Source organism: Takifugu flavidus, chromosome 2 (genome assembly GCF_003711565.1).
Source record: "Takifugu flavidus isolate HTHZ2018 chromosome 2, ASM371156v2, whole genome shotgun sequence".
NCBI classification, from domain to species: Eukaryota; Metazoa; Chordata; class Actinopteri; order Tetraodontiformes; family Tetraodontidae; genus Takifugu; species Takifugu flavidus.
Genome location: NC_079521.1, coordinates 4396881 through 4409703, shown reverse-complemented (window position 1 = coordinate 4409703; position 12823 = coordinate 4396881). Strand labels below are relative to the sequence as shown.

Sequence of the window (12823 nt, the reverse complement as noted above, 5' to 3'; positions counted from 1 at the left end):
AACATTAACCATCTCCCTCATCCTGCTCCAACCACCTCTTTGGACCCAGGCCTGTCTCAGCACCATGGGAAGGAGAGCATTGAGACATTTTCCACCTCTCAAACTCTCCCACGTGAACTAACACAGAATCACTCCACACCATCAAATCTGAAATTAAAATACACCTCTTTAAATCTGCTTACACTGTAAAGATTTTTTTATGACTTAAGTTTTATAGTGTTTACTGATTTTTTACACATCTGCTTTTTCTTGCCTTTTTTTATTTTGTACTATTTTACTTAATCCATCCGTGCAATTTTTTAAATGGATTATTATTATTATTGATTGTAGTAGTAGTTTTGTCCATTTCAAAACCAGCCTTTTTTTTCCAACAAGTTTTCAAACATTTATTTGCTTCTGTAGATTGAAATTGTATTCTCATATTGAACAACAAATTTGTGAATTCAATTGCGGTGAAAATTAATTCCAGCACTATAATTATTCAAAAATTAAAAGGGCACAATGCAAAATAAGAATGGTCAAACGTCTGTTAATTTCAAAGCAATTTGCTTTGTTATGCTAAATTTTGAAATAAAATATCTTTTAGTAAATGTAAAAGAACCAATTATTTATCAATAACAAAAAAAATCCCCAAATATTTAAAAATTACCTTTTAAAAAACAGACCAGGGTTGCACAACTTTTGAACTTTATCTACCTGTCATTGAATTCTCAGAAGTGCTGAGCTGTTCTCTCAGTTTGTCCACATCATCAGGATGAACCTGTTCATATAAAGAGCTTCCAAACCACTCAGACTGGGACTGGTTAAGCACTGGTGTCAGGGAATCAGACACGTATATCACACGGCCCGTTTCAGCTGCAACCACAAAAAGGAAGCCATCTGCTGCCTCCAGGATCAAATGTTTCAGTTCCTACAGTGAGGAGAAATGAGTAATTAGAGCAAACACATGCACTATTTTAAGGTTGTAACGTATCTATTTTAACCTACCTATTTTTCAACAATTTTCAGTTTTCTTACAAGACCAAATGTACATATGATATAAATGATTTAACTAAAGTAGATTTGAAAACCTCCTGTCAACATCAAAACACTGCCCAATATTTTAGGGGGACATTTCTGAAACCCTGTTAGATTTCACATTTCCTAACGTATGACTCCAATTATTGTCATCATTGTGTAATCCCAAGTACTTTTGTTGTTCCTATGCTTTGTGTTATCAAACATCAAATCCAATGAATTTAAAAAAAAAAGCAGAAATCCAGACCTGTTCAGTAAGAAAGGAGGGTTTATATGCCCCATCTGTGGAGGTGTTGCCAGTGCCCCTCATGGATTTCATATGGGAAACAGCCATGCGTAGTATTGTCAGCTTGTCAGGCTTTCGGGCCAAAGCACTGCATGTAGGCACCATGTCTGAAAGCTCAGTGATATACTGAGTCATTTTGTTGCGTCGGCGTCGCTCGATCTCACTGTGATTTTCTCTGGAACAGAAACCAGTGGGGTAAATAGTTCGGGTAACGTGGTAACCAATATCCTGCTTTGTACCTGTTCCTGATTTCTCAATCTACCATTTTAACTACAGCCCGCTTGACTTTTAAGCATTTTAACTAAATCCAGTACATATTAGTCTCAAGTTAAATGTATAAAAAATAATTTCTGTTTTTTTCTTGCAACCATTTATTCATGATTAGGCTGCGGAGAGAGATCTAAATCCTTTTCCAGCAGTCACTACACAGGTAGCATGAATACAAAGTGAACCTGCCAGTCCCTCACAAGGAGCACAGACACAATTTACTCACACCTAGAGAAGCTTTTCTACGCTTTGATTTATTTAATATTTATTTTTACACGCTGCTAGAATTCACGTTTGATATCCTCATGTATGACTAAGTAATTTTACAAAGTAAAAAAACAACCTTACTTCTTGTCAGCAGCTTTTCAAAATTTTTAATTGGAAAAATAAACTGCAAATTGTGCAGGTTGCATAGTGAGGTGATCTAAGGAAATGGAAATTCCTTTGTGACTGAAGCTGGCAAAGCCTACCTGACAAATTTGTCCTTACCCCAACCAAAAGTGTGATTGTCATCATCATACCTATAGAGAAAATGAACACAATGATGCATTACACTTTACATTTATCATGAATATCCAATGGTTGCCATATAATCATGTTATAATAAGTTAATAGTTCAGAACTGACTTTCTTTTTTCTTTGTCTTTTTTTTACCCCTCTTTCAGGGTGAGGGAGCTGGAGCCTACCCCAGCTGCAGTGGCAGGGTACCCCTGAATGAGTCTCTAGCTCACCGCAGGGTCCTATGTAGCTGTGCAACACTGTACTAGCACCAGCATTGACTTTAAACAATAAATTATATCTTGAATACATCTTAATAATCACACAACTATGTTTATGTCAGAACACCACCTGGATACCCTTGAGCAAGGTCCTTAACCCCCAAATGCTTACAAAAAAGCCAATCCGATGAGCTGGCAACTCACTCAGTGGTGTACACTGTCTACACCCATATGCAGCGGGGATAGACTCCAGCACCCTTCCCGTCACTCCAAAAGTGGACAAGGACAAAGAAAATTGTACATTTTCAACATCTGAACAAGCAATGGGGGGGATTATTGATCAAATTTATTGATCAAATTTTGGGTTAGGTGGAAGCCTAGTAGTTTTAGTTTAGTTTAGAATAGTTTTAATTGCCTAATAGTGTAATAATGTCTTTTGTGGGTCATTTTATACAGTAAAAAGTGAATTGAATTCACCATGCTGTACAATGAAGACATAGCCGGAATATGTTGCCAGATGGCAGAGTCGGGCCATGCAATGCAGCCTTTCCGGAATGCAGAAGCAGCTTATAGAAGTAATCCTAACCCTACTTTCAATACATGGCAATAACTCCCATTGTTGTCAGCTCACGTTCTAAATATTCTGCACAGTATAGTCAATAAAAATCAAATTAACCAAAAAAAAAAAAAAAAAATTTCTATATGTAAACCACTGGACTTTGAGGCCATCTACTTTGATGATCTTACCTTGAAAATTTGCTTGGTCCCTCTCCATCTTCTTCATCAAAGTCCATCCTGAGAAACAACCATGATAAGTATATTTAGGATGAATTAGACTAAAGCTGACAACACTTTATAGCTACTTAATTATAAAATTGTGTGCACTGATTGATTACACTATTACACAAAGCATGTAATTAGCCCAAATATTGTGACTTATACCCAAAACTAATGGTTACCGGTACTAGGAATACTTTAAATGAGTTTATCTGCCATTGCATATTGCGTGTCTTGATTTTGAGGTTTAGCTTCGCAAAAGGGTTGCTGGTTGCGGTCACAGATTATAATTGAAGAGAGATATGATCTTTAAGGGTTTTTCAACTTAAAAGTAGCCATATAAGTTAACTAGTAACAATATACTACTAGTATGTACATTGACATTAGTAATAAAGATGACATAACATAGTAGACATTGACCAGTTCCTTCACCTATTATCAACATTTCCTATAAATTTCATTAAAATCTTGTTAGATCTTTGTTTTCTGTTAGCAAAATAACTTAAACACGAACACTGCCTGTGACATAATGTGCTTGGAAGAGGTAACAATAATCATAGTACATTTTATTTTAAGGTGCTATTTTTGATACTCAAGGACACCATTCAGACAAATACCGTAATTTCCGGACTATAAGCCGCTACTTTTTTCCTACACTTTAAACACTGCGGCTTATTCTACGGTGCAATTTATTTATGTTTTTTTTCGTGGCGCACTATCACAATTATTGTGAATCAGTCATTTTTACTGACCCTCATCAACATGGAAAATACTAGAAGAAAAGCATATGATGCGGCTTTTAAGTTAAAAGCGATCACTCTGGCGGTTGAAGAAGGAAATCGAGCTGCCGCGCGTAATCTTGGCATACATGACGGTAATCAATGGCAAGAAGGTGGAGACGGCCGCCTGAAGAACTGATCCAAAGCAAAAAGACGACAAAAGCTTCTAGACGTAAACATCGCAGGTGGCCCGAGCTTGAAAACGTTCTGGAAGACTGGGTCAATACACAGAGAGCAAGGGGCCACGGTGTTTCCGCTGTACAAATCAGACTGAAGGCAAAAGCAATCGCCACCGCGCTGAAAATAGAAGATTTTAGAGGTGGGCCATCGGGGAGTTTTAGATTGTTCAATGCTTGAGTAAAAAAGCATAAACAACGCAATTTGTGTGTAGCTGATACAAACGTATATTTCAAGGTAGCTGCATTACAGAAAAAAAGCATTTACAATATATTTATGTTGCTAAGAGGATTAAATTAAAAGAAAAGTTAAAAAATCCTGATGTGATGAAAACTGGATTTAAGGTCTCTGTATAAACATACAAGTGAAAAGAGTGGCTGTTGTTTCTTACCTGTCTGTCACTCGTCAGTGACTCGTCTCTTACGGTAATAAAAACATCTACCGGTACTGAATGTTTTCGATCTAATTTTTCATATTACTACGTGGGATACCTGCGGCTTAAAATCCGGTGCGGCTTGTATAAGTACAAAATTGATTTTCTTTCTAAAATTAGATTATGCGGCTTTTAATCAGGTGCGCTCTGTAGTCCAGAAATTACGGTACATGTACACATTGAAATGAAACAGCCCCTCCTTGAAACAACACCTTACTGTGGTGGAGGGGTTTGGGTGCCTAAATGATCCAATCAGCTATGTTGTCCAGGGCCATTATGCCCCTGGTAGGGATTCCCATTGCAAATAAGTCATAAGTGAAAAATAAAAACAAGGTTGGTTACATCGCCCAGATTGGTATTACCACTCTGAAGCCAGGCGTGGGTTTGTGGCTCACAGTCACCTGGTGGCTGAGTCTTTGTCAATGGGACCCGGCCAGGCCCAGCTTGAACTGGTGCCTTCCAAAAGATTTATGAGGTGATGGTGTAACATGGTTTGGGTAGTCGATTGGGTTATCAGCCCTCAGAGCAAAATTCCAGTTATAAGTACATGGAATGTCACCATACTGGGTAAGGGTTAGGGTTGGAGCCTGAGCTTGATACTTCTACTCCACTACATGTCACAGGTAAATATTGTACTTTTACTCCACCACAATTATTTGACAACTTACCAGTTATTTTGTAGATTTATATTATTACAAAACATACAGTAGCCAATTCAGCACCGTATGTACTTTAGCTACAGTATTTGTAAACCCAAGCTTACAATGCTCAATATTGCATGTTCTGAGCATGTAAAGCTGCTATTAACAGATTAACCACATGTATAAAAATTTTAGTTTGCAGTATATTGGGTCCATAAGGCAGATGGATGGATGGATGGATGGATGGATGGATGGATGGATACTTTATTGTCAATTCACTCCATGTTTTGAAAATACAGATGAACCGAAATACTGTTTCTCTTCTCTCTAGCTTATCGTGCTGTAAAACTTAAATGAAAAATGAAAATGAATAGAATAACATAAAATAACATTATAAGTAAGGCAAAAAAAGGGGGGGGGGTCAAATAAGGTGCCAAAGACACAAATGTGCATATAGTGCAATACAATGCAATTGTTGCAGGATTAAGACATTTAGCTTTTAAAGTATCTATGTAATTATTATTTTCACCTCTTTTTCAGTAAACCAACAGTAAACCAAGTAAATAGGTGAAGAAAAAAAAATAACATACAGACATGCACATAAAGAGACCCTCCCCCAAATTTGTATTGAAATTTTAAGTAATGTTAATCCACAAAATTTGAGGAGCAACTAGTCAATATAATCTTAACACAACCAAACCCCTCAATCATCCACTTCTAAATTAAGACAAAAATGTGTCTCTTTTAGCACTTAATGCCATGTACCGTTAAATATAACATTCACATCTATTTACTAATGGTACTTATGTATTAAACAAAAATTGCCCTATTACAACAGATTTATGCATTGAACAAGATGGCCTTTTAACGGCCGTTATGTCAGGTTCCCAGCTTCGGGGAACTCTATTGCGGGGTTCTTCCTGCAAAGCCGCAGCTGGCGTCGGGGACTGGCGCACCTGCAGACTATCGGTAATCAAGCCACCTATTTATGGACTGTACTCACGGTTTGCCAGCGTTGGCGTGTTTTGTCTGCTACCGAAACCCCGACTACACTCTTCAGGATATTCGTTGTGACTTTTTCCTTCGTGGATTAGTTTGGAGCCCGTTTCCTGGATTATCGTTTGTATTTTTCTTCACGGACTACTTTTGACCCCGCTCGGGATTTTTTGTTGTGAGTTTTCCTTTCTGGTTTGGATTAAGAATTTAGTCGTGGTCTACTCGTCTTTTGATTTGCATACACTCCTGTGAACTTCAATAAAGCCTCTCGAAAGACGATCCGCCACTGTGTGCTGCCTGCTTTCGGGTCCTGGTACAACCACTCGTAACACGTTACTTAAAAACAAGAAAAATGTAAACATATTTGCATATGCACTAGTGGAACCGGGACCTGTGGGTGAGTAATGAATGCATGCATAACCAATTCACCATGGCTTTTGTCATCTTGGAGACAAAGAAAAGCACTGACCTCACAAGCAAAGACCTCCCCTCAGAAATTACCATCATGTTTGCTGCATTATCTGTCACTAGAACAACAGCTTCTCTGTTAGCTGTCACTCCTCCGATAGATTAGTCAAAAACTCCGTCAGATGCAAACCAATGTGGCTCCCAAAAGCCACCCTTGCTTGCAGCACGTGACCCCATTTCCTAGTCATTACTAAGGTAACGTTCCATTACCATTAGATAAGACTTGATCGTCAAAGAAATGCATGATTTCTTATGTGATGGCAATACAGCCAGCTTTGCTCACTGAATCCATCACCTTGGTTTTTGTCTCCATATACAATGTTGGGACTGTCAGCAATTGTTTGTGGGGGTGGGATCGGGTACCAAGATTTGAGAGTCTTTACCAGCGGGTGAAACCCTGTATTATTAATGACACTGTTTGAAATGTCCTATACACCAAATTACCCTCTGAGCTCTCAGACCGTGATGACATTGAGCTTTGGTTGGTTTTCTTTTCACTGATTTTACTCAGGGCTGAGATTACTCTCAGTGTGCCACCAGCTAATGTGGTTCCTCATGTTGGTCATGTTACAGATATATTTGATTTTAGAGTGAACTTTACTAATAACATGGGTCATCTCCAGTTGTCATTTTCGGTGAATGCAACACGCCAAATATTCCCAAGTGTTCGCTTTTAAATTGTTTGCATTTCTCACTGACTTCAGGCGCTGCTTTCCTCCTGCAAATCACGTATTTTGCGCTATCCTGTATCCTTTACCCACAATTATTTTAATGTCATACTGTAAACAGGTGTTGAAATACATACCCTCCCGATCTTCTTTTTCCCCCACGACTTCCCGGCATGGTTCCTCCCATTCTCACTTGGCCAGCGGCAACTGCTCCTGGAATCACTCCTGTCCCTGGCAAGTCATTACCCATTTCTGACGGATAAAAAAAACAGCTGAAATAAACGGTTGGATTAAGCGCATAATACATATGGCTCTAAAGACTTTTTTTCCCCTTTTATTTTAAGTTGTACATTACTGTTTGTTTGGAATTTAAAGATATGAAAATTTCACATCCTGGTTATTAAGATCAAAACAATCATTGTTATCATTATTACGGTATTGTTGTGCTCAAAATTTTCAAAACATACACACACTGAAGGCATTTAGCCATTTAAATAGGTCAATGTGACCAATTTCTTTGAAAACACTTTGAAAAGTCTAAAAAATTATTTTCAGTATGAAACCATCTGCTTGATAAATGTAAAGAACATATAAAATAAAAAGGGTTCATGTCACATATACCGTATGCATCCCCCACCAGCATGTCGCTATTACATACACTGTGTCTTATAGTGGTCGGAAATATTAAGTTCTATTTATTTTCAATGCAACTGTGCGGAATATTTTACGTCAATCACACTCATGAACAAAATTGTTTCATTATCTGTCCTAGGTAGGCATCTCTTTCTGGTACCCCATATTTTTTGGAGGAAGCATTTTCTGCCTATAGAAAACCCAGCTCAACAGTGGCCCTTGAGGTGTGAATTTGGCCACTTCTGCTATAAATCATTACATCCAAGTATCTTTCTGGAAAAGAAACCAACAAGAATCCTAAAGAGCCTTCAACACAGAAAACATTTCTGGGGTCTTTAACTATCAAAATGTTTAAAAATATAATATCTTTACATTGAATAAGTAATCTATGATTATATGTAGTTTATTTTTATATTTATTTTTAGCTAAACATCTATACATTTATTATAAAGTGTTGGGTTCCCAGATTCTGGGACGTTTGTTGCTGGTTTCTTCCTGCAGGAGGCGTGGAGGAGCCATTCATCGTCTACAGCTGGCGCTGCAGGCAGACGCACCTGCTGTCAATCTTCAATCAACCGTTCCATTTAATGACAGAACGCCCGTCTGTTAGCGTCGGAGTGTTTTCGTCCTCGTCACGAAACCCTGACCCCAATAGCTTGATTGTTTTGAGAGTTCCCAACCAACTTGTTTGTGACTCAGTCGAGGTCTCCACGCCTCTCTGTGAACGCGGACCGAATAGAACCTTGTTCACTTGTTAATAAAGGCGCCTTTCGGACATTATTCTCCACTGCGTGTTGCCTGCTTTCGGGTCCTGAGATAACCGTTCCTAACAGAGTTGATCATGCCTTGTATTCACTTGGTATTAGATTGATTCCAAATTTTTGTATCGACACCCACCCCATTGCATACTGAATACATATGCATACCACACTTTTCAGACTTTTATATGTAAAATAATAACCTGAACCTGTCAGTTTAACTTTTCTTTCACCTTCAAGTGTTTTGTGTTGGCATATCACATAAAATCCCAATAAAATACACAAAGGTTTGTGCTGTTAGCATGACAAAATGTTTTTCCACATTTTGTCATGGTGTATGAACAATTTTGAAAGGTATGCATGTTGCTGCAGGGATTGGCCCATAGTCTTATGTATTCTTGAATGCGCTGCTTACTGTCTATATATAACTACCAACACAGAAATACTAGGAAGATGTATGCATATATCCATAGCACATCAAGCACTTGGTTGGAAAAATCCTCTCTTAACCAAAGGGGAAGGCAGTGTTGATTGGGGGGGAAAAAGCTCAGTTTTACTTTGACAGACATTACTAGCTCCTGAACATTTGACAAAATCTGGGTGCAATTTATGGGGGGGGGGTCTGGTCCCCTAATCCAACCCTATCAATAATTAAAAACAATTTAATAACAGGCAGGTGGTGACAGTGTTTGCTCCTGTGTTTCCCTGTCAACAAATGTAAATAGGTGTGCATTGTGCCCAACACCGGATTGGTCATCCAAAATTCAGTTACATGCAGATTGGTGGAATGTCCAGGAGGGAATGAATTTAAACCCAAGATGGCTGCTGCCTGAGAGCTTCTCACCTTCCTCAACATCTAACTGGCCTCGTGTGTTTTTAGGAAATTATTATGTATAGAGAGAAAACAGTAGGAGTGAATGTCCATTTTGTTATATCCTTGCCTCCTGTTTTTGAAGTTAGATAGGTAATGGTTGTCTTTTGGTTTATGCCTGTCAGGCTAGCTCTCAGATGTTTCTTTTACATTACAGTGATTCTGTTAGTTATTTTGGTCTTAGGTTCATTGTTACCCACCATTTCCCCCTCAGTGCCAATATTTTGGCCATTTTTATATAGCATAACATAATTTAACCACAGAATAAAGGAAATCAATTAACACAATAGCTCAACTATTGTAAACCAGAACTCAGCCGATTATCGGCTGGTTATTATCTGATGATATAAGCTATTTACACTCTATTGGTATCGGCCATGTCACCTCCAATAAATGTAAAGTTTAAAAAAAACAGTGGCGAAAAACCTCCTTTAACCATGTTGTGGGTGTTGAAATTGTATAGTTTGTCCACCAGAGGTCCCTCTACAACTACCTCAAAGGCCAGCCAAAGATATGAATTGGAACTTTAAATGTAAGACTGGCTGATCAAAACAGGTACACCTCAGATTGACACTGCACTGACAAGTCTTGCCGTGAAAAATTTACCTTTTTCATGTGAATGACATTGCTTTAATAACTGCAAGAACAATCATTCCCAAATAATTCCCCTCTGAGCCCAAATATTCATTGTATAACATTATTTTAGTAGTATCATTTAGCATAAAAAGTCACCAAGCAGGAAGCTTGTCATGTGTTAGCTCTTTGCTGGGCCTCGATGGTGATCTGCTCGCCAGCCGCTTGCCGATAGTTATCCTAAGCAAGCCGAAGGTAAGTTGGCCTAGCCAAGAGCGAGCTAACTGGATGCAAGCAGTTCCCCAACGTAGATGGTGTTATGCTCTTCACCTGAATTTAGCTTCTGCTAGGTCCGGATGGTGTTACATTATCCAGCCCCTCACCTTTGAATTCCCTAACCAAGCCAACGGCGAGCTGCAGAGAGCAAACGCCGTCACAGTCTAGGTGAGAGCTGGATGGGTGAGCAGAGGCCAAGTGTCAGACTTGCAGTTTATTGATGTCGTCAACTCACAGTTAAGGGAACCAAGCAACGGGAACATTTGCATGGAAAAATAAATTCAAAGTCGCACACAAGCCATTGTGTTTATTGCGAGATACAGCCTGACTCAGTTATAACATAAGTTAACTTCAAAAGGGAGTAAATGTGCCTCTGCTGGACTTTAATTATTTAAAACCTCTGGCAACCTACCTCATTTGTTATTAGATAATTTACACAAAAAATTCTGATTGTGTATTCTTTGAATTGATCAACTTTCTTATCAGAACGGTAAAATGTTTTGAGATTTTGCTTAAATTGATATTTTTTAATGAAATCATTCGGTCGAGTTGTGATTTTGTTAGATTTCTTTATTCATCAGAATGCAAATATCTTTTTTTTACTTTTGTGCAGTGACTTTTGAAAATAAACATTAACATTTAAATGTAATTTTAAGTTTCTTTTTAAATTGCATTGTTATGGCCTAGCTAGACTCATTACACAGCATACATACCATTAGGGGAAGCCAATTATGTTCATGTTTTCAAGGAAAATTATGTAAATATGTATTTATCATCCTATAGTTCATATTTTTACACCCCAAATATCAGTATTGGTTCCCAAATGCAATTTCTACTTACGAAATTAATTGGTTCCGGAAGTTGTTTCGTAACCTGAAAATTACGTAAGTAGTAACCTGAAAATTACGTAAGTAGTAAATGCCCTAATCCGTTCCAAGCCTCCAAAAATTTGGACATAATTTTTTTTTTTTTATAAATCATAAAAATGCATCAAAACATGTAACAAATACATGTTACAATGACCGCAGATGACCGCACAATAAATGTAGGAATTCAGTGCAAGGCTTCTCCAGGAACAAAATGAACTTTATTACAGGCTAATTTTACATTAGCCGTCATTACTAGCAACGAACGTTAACACTTGTGGTAACACCGCCATCTAATGGACAAACATACGAACACCCACAATAAATCCCGAAGACGACGAAGAAGATGCTGGGATACACACAAACTTGTACATATTGACGTCCCTTCTAGCCAATGGGATTACAGGAAGATGCTAGGCGATAGCCAATGGCAGAGCAGCTACAAGCATGTTTGCGTTCGCTAAACTCCGCGAGCTGCGAGTAGCAGCGGTAGCGTATTTTGCCTTTCGTATCCTGAAATTTCTTTCTTAACAAGAGGAAATATTTTCCCGTTGAGACGTTTTGTAACCTGAAAATTTCGCATGTAGAGACGTTTGCAAGTAGAGGTCCCACTGTACCTATATCACTCAAAGTCCATTGTACACATGGCCTTATTTACGTTACATTCACAAACTGTAATGCAGTAGCACTCCCACAAGGGCATTGCAATACAATGCAACAAAATTACATACATACAGAAATGACCATAGCTAGGTAAATATGATAAAAAGGAGGGCAAAATGAAATGAGTTCTGAGCAGCATAGTGTCCTTCTTTACAGGACCCTCACAAGAAAAAGCAAAAATCTACACAACAGAGGACAGAGTGGTGTTGAATGCCCAAAGCAGGAGCACTGATGATGGGACAAGAGCTCACGATGCTGCTGGAAGCATCTCGCAGCATGTGGTTGAGGGCTGCATCAACCCTGCATGATTTGCTAAATGGTAAGAACATTAAATGTTTCATGTCTTTTTTAGTTTGCATTAAAGATCAATGATCAACTGTTCAAACTTTCACGGGGCCTACCGTTGATATATATATATATATATATAAAAAAATATTTAGGCTTGTTGATAGCTTGGTTTTTCATGATTTATTAACATCCCCACACTGAAATATCTCCAAAGTGGATATATGGATATATATTCAAATACCCAAGACTAAGAGACATCAGAGGTTGTTTCACCTTTCAGAGCATGACATTTAAATTATGAGCAGTTACAAAGCTCAATCTAAGAAAAAGTTATCTCAGAGAGGGAAAGTATTCAAGGTAAGCTGGGATGGAGAGATAATTGCTGGATGTCATTTGCATAAAAGTTAGGATTTGCACTGAAGAATGTTATGATCAATGTAGTTTATATTCTGCATAGAATTGTCTTAAAACGGACGCTAAAGCTTGCAGAGCTAAACGTAAAGTATACACCCCAAAATTTGCTAAAGTTGAAAAATCGTAAGAGAGATTAAAAGGACAACAACAGTCATACTGGGTCCAACCACTGTATTCACCCCAGGCAAAAAATTAATTTTGGAAACTATAATGAAAATTTTTGAATGCATTGTTTTAGTATCGGGTTGCAAAC

At 38.1% G+C, this 12823-nt stretch overlaps 1 protein-coding gene and 1 long non-coding RNA gene across 2 annotated transcripts in view; one reads left to right on the top strand and one right to left on the bottom strand.

Annotated features, from left to right (window-relative positions):
• arnt2 (aryl-hydrocarbon receptor nuclear translocator 2) overlaps nt 1-12823 on the bottom strand; it is a 40774-nt gene that overhangs the window by 27177 nt on the left and 774 nt on the right. The window contains exons 2-5 of the mRNA XM_057015746.1: nt 7366-7480; nt 3037-3084; nt 1265-1478; nt 697-910 (exon numbers count right to left, since the gene is read on the bottom strand). Of these exons, the coding sequence (XP_056871726.1) occupies nt 697-910; nt 1265-1478; nt 3037-3084; nt 7366-7480 (591 nt within the window). The remainder of the gene's footprint in view (nt 1-696; nt 911-1264; nt 1479-3036; nt 3085-7365; nt 7481-12823) is intronic.
• Nucleotides 6023-7532, top strand: LOC130515555 (uncharacterized). The gene is made up of 2 exons (XR_008947204.1): nt 6023-6267; nt 7350-7532. It is a non-coding gene; the product is annotated as an uncharacterized LOC130515555 (long non-coding RNA).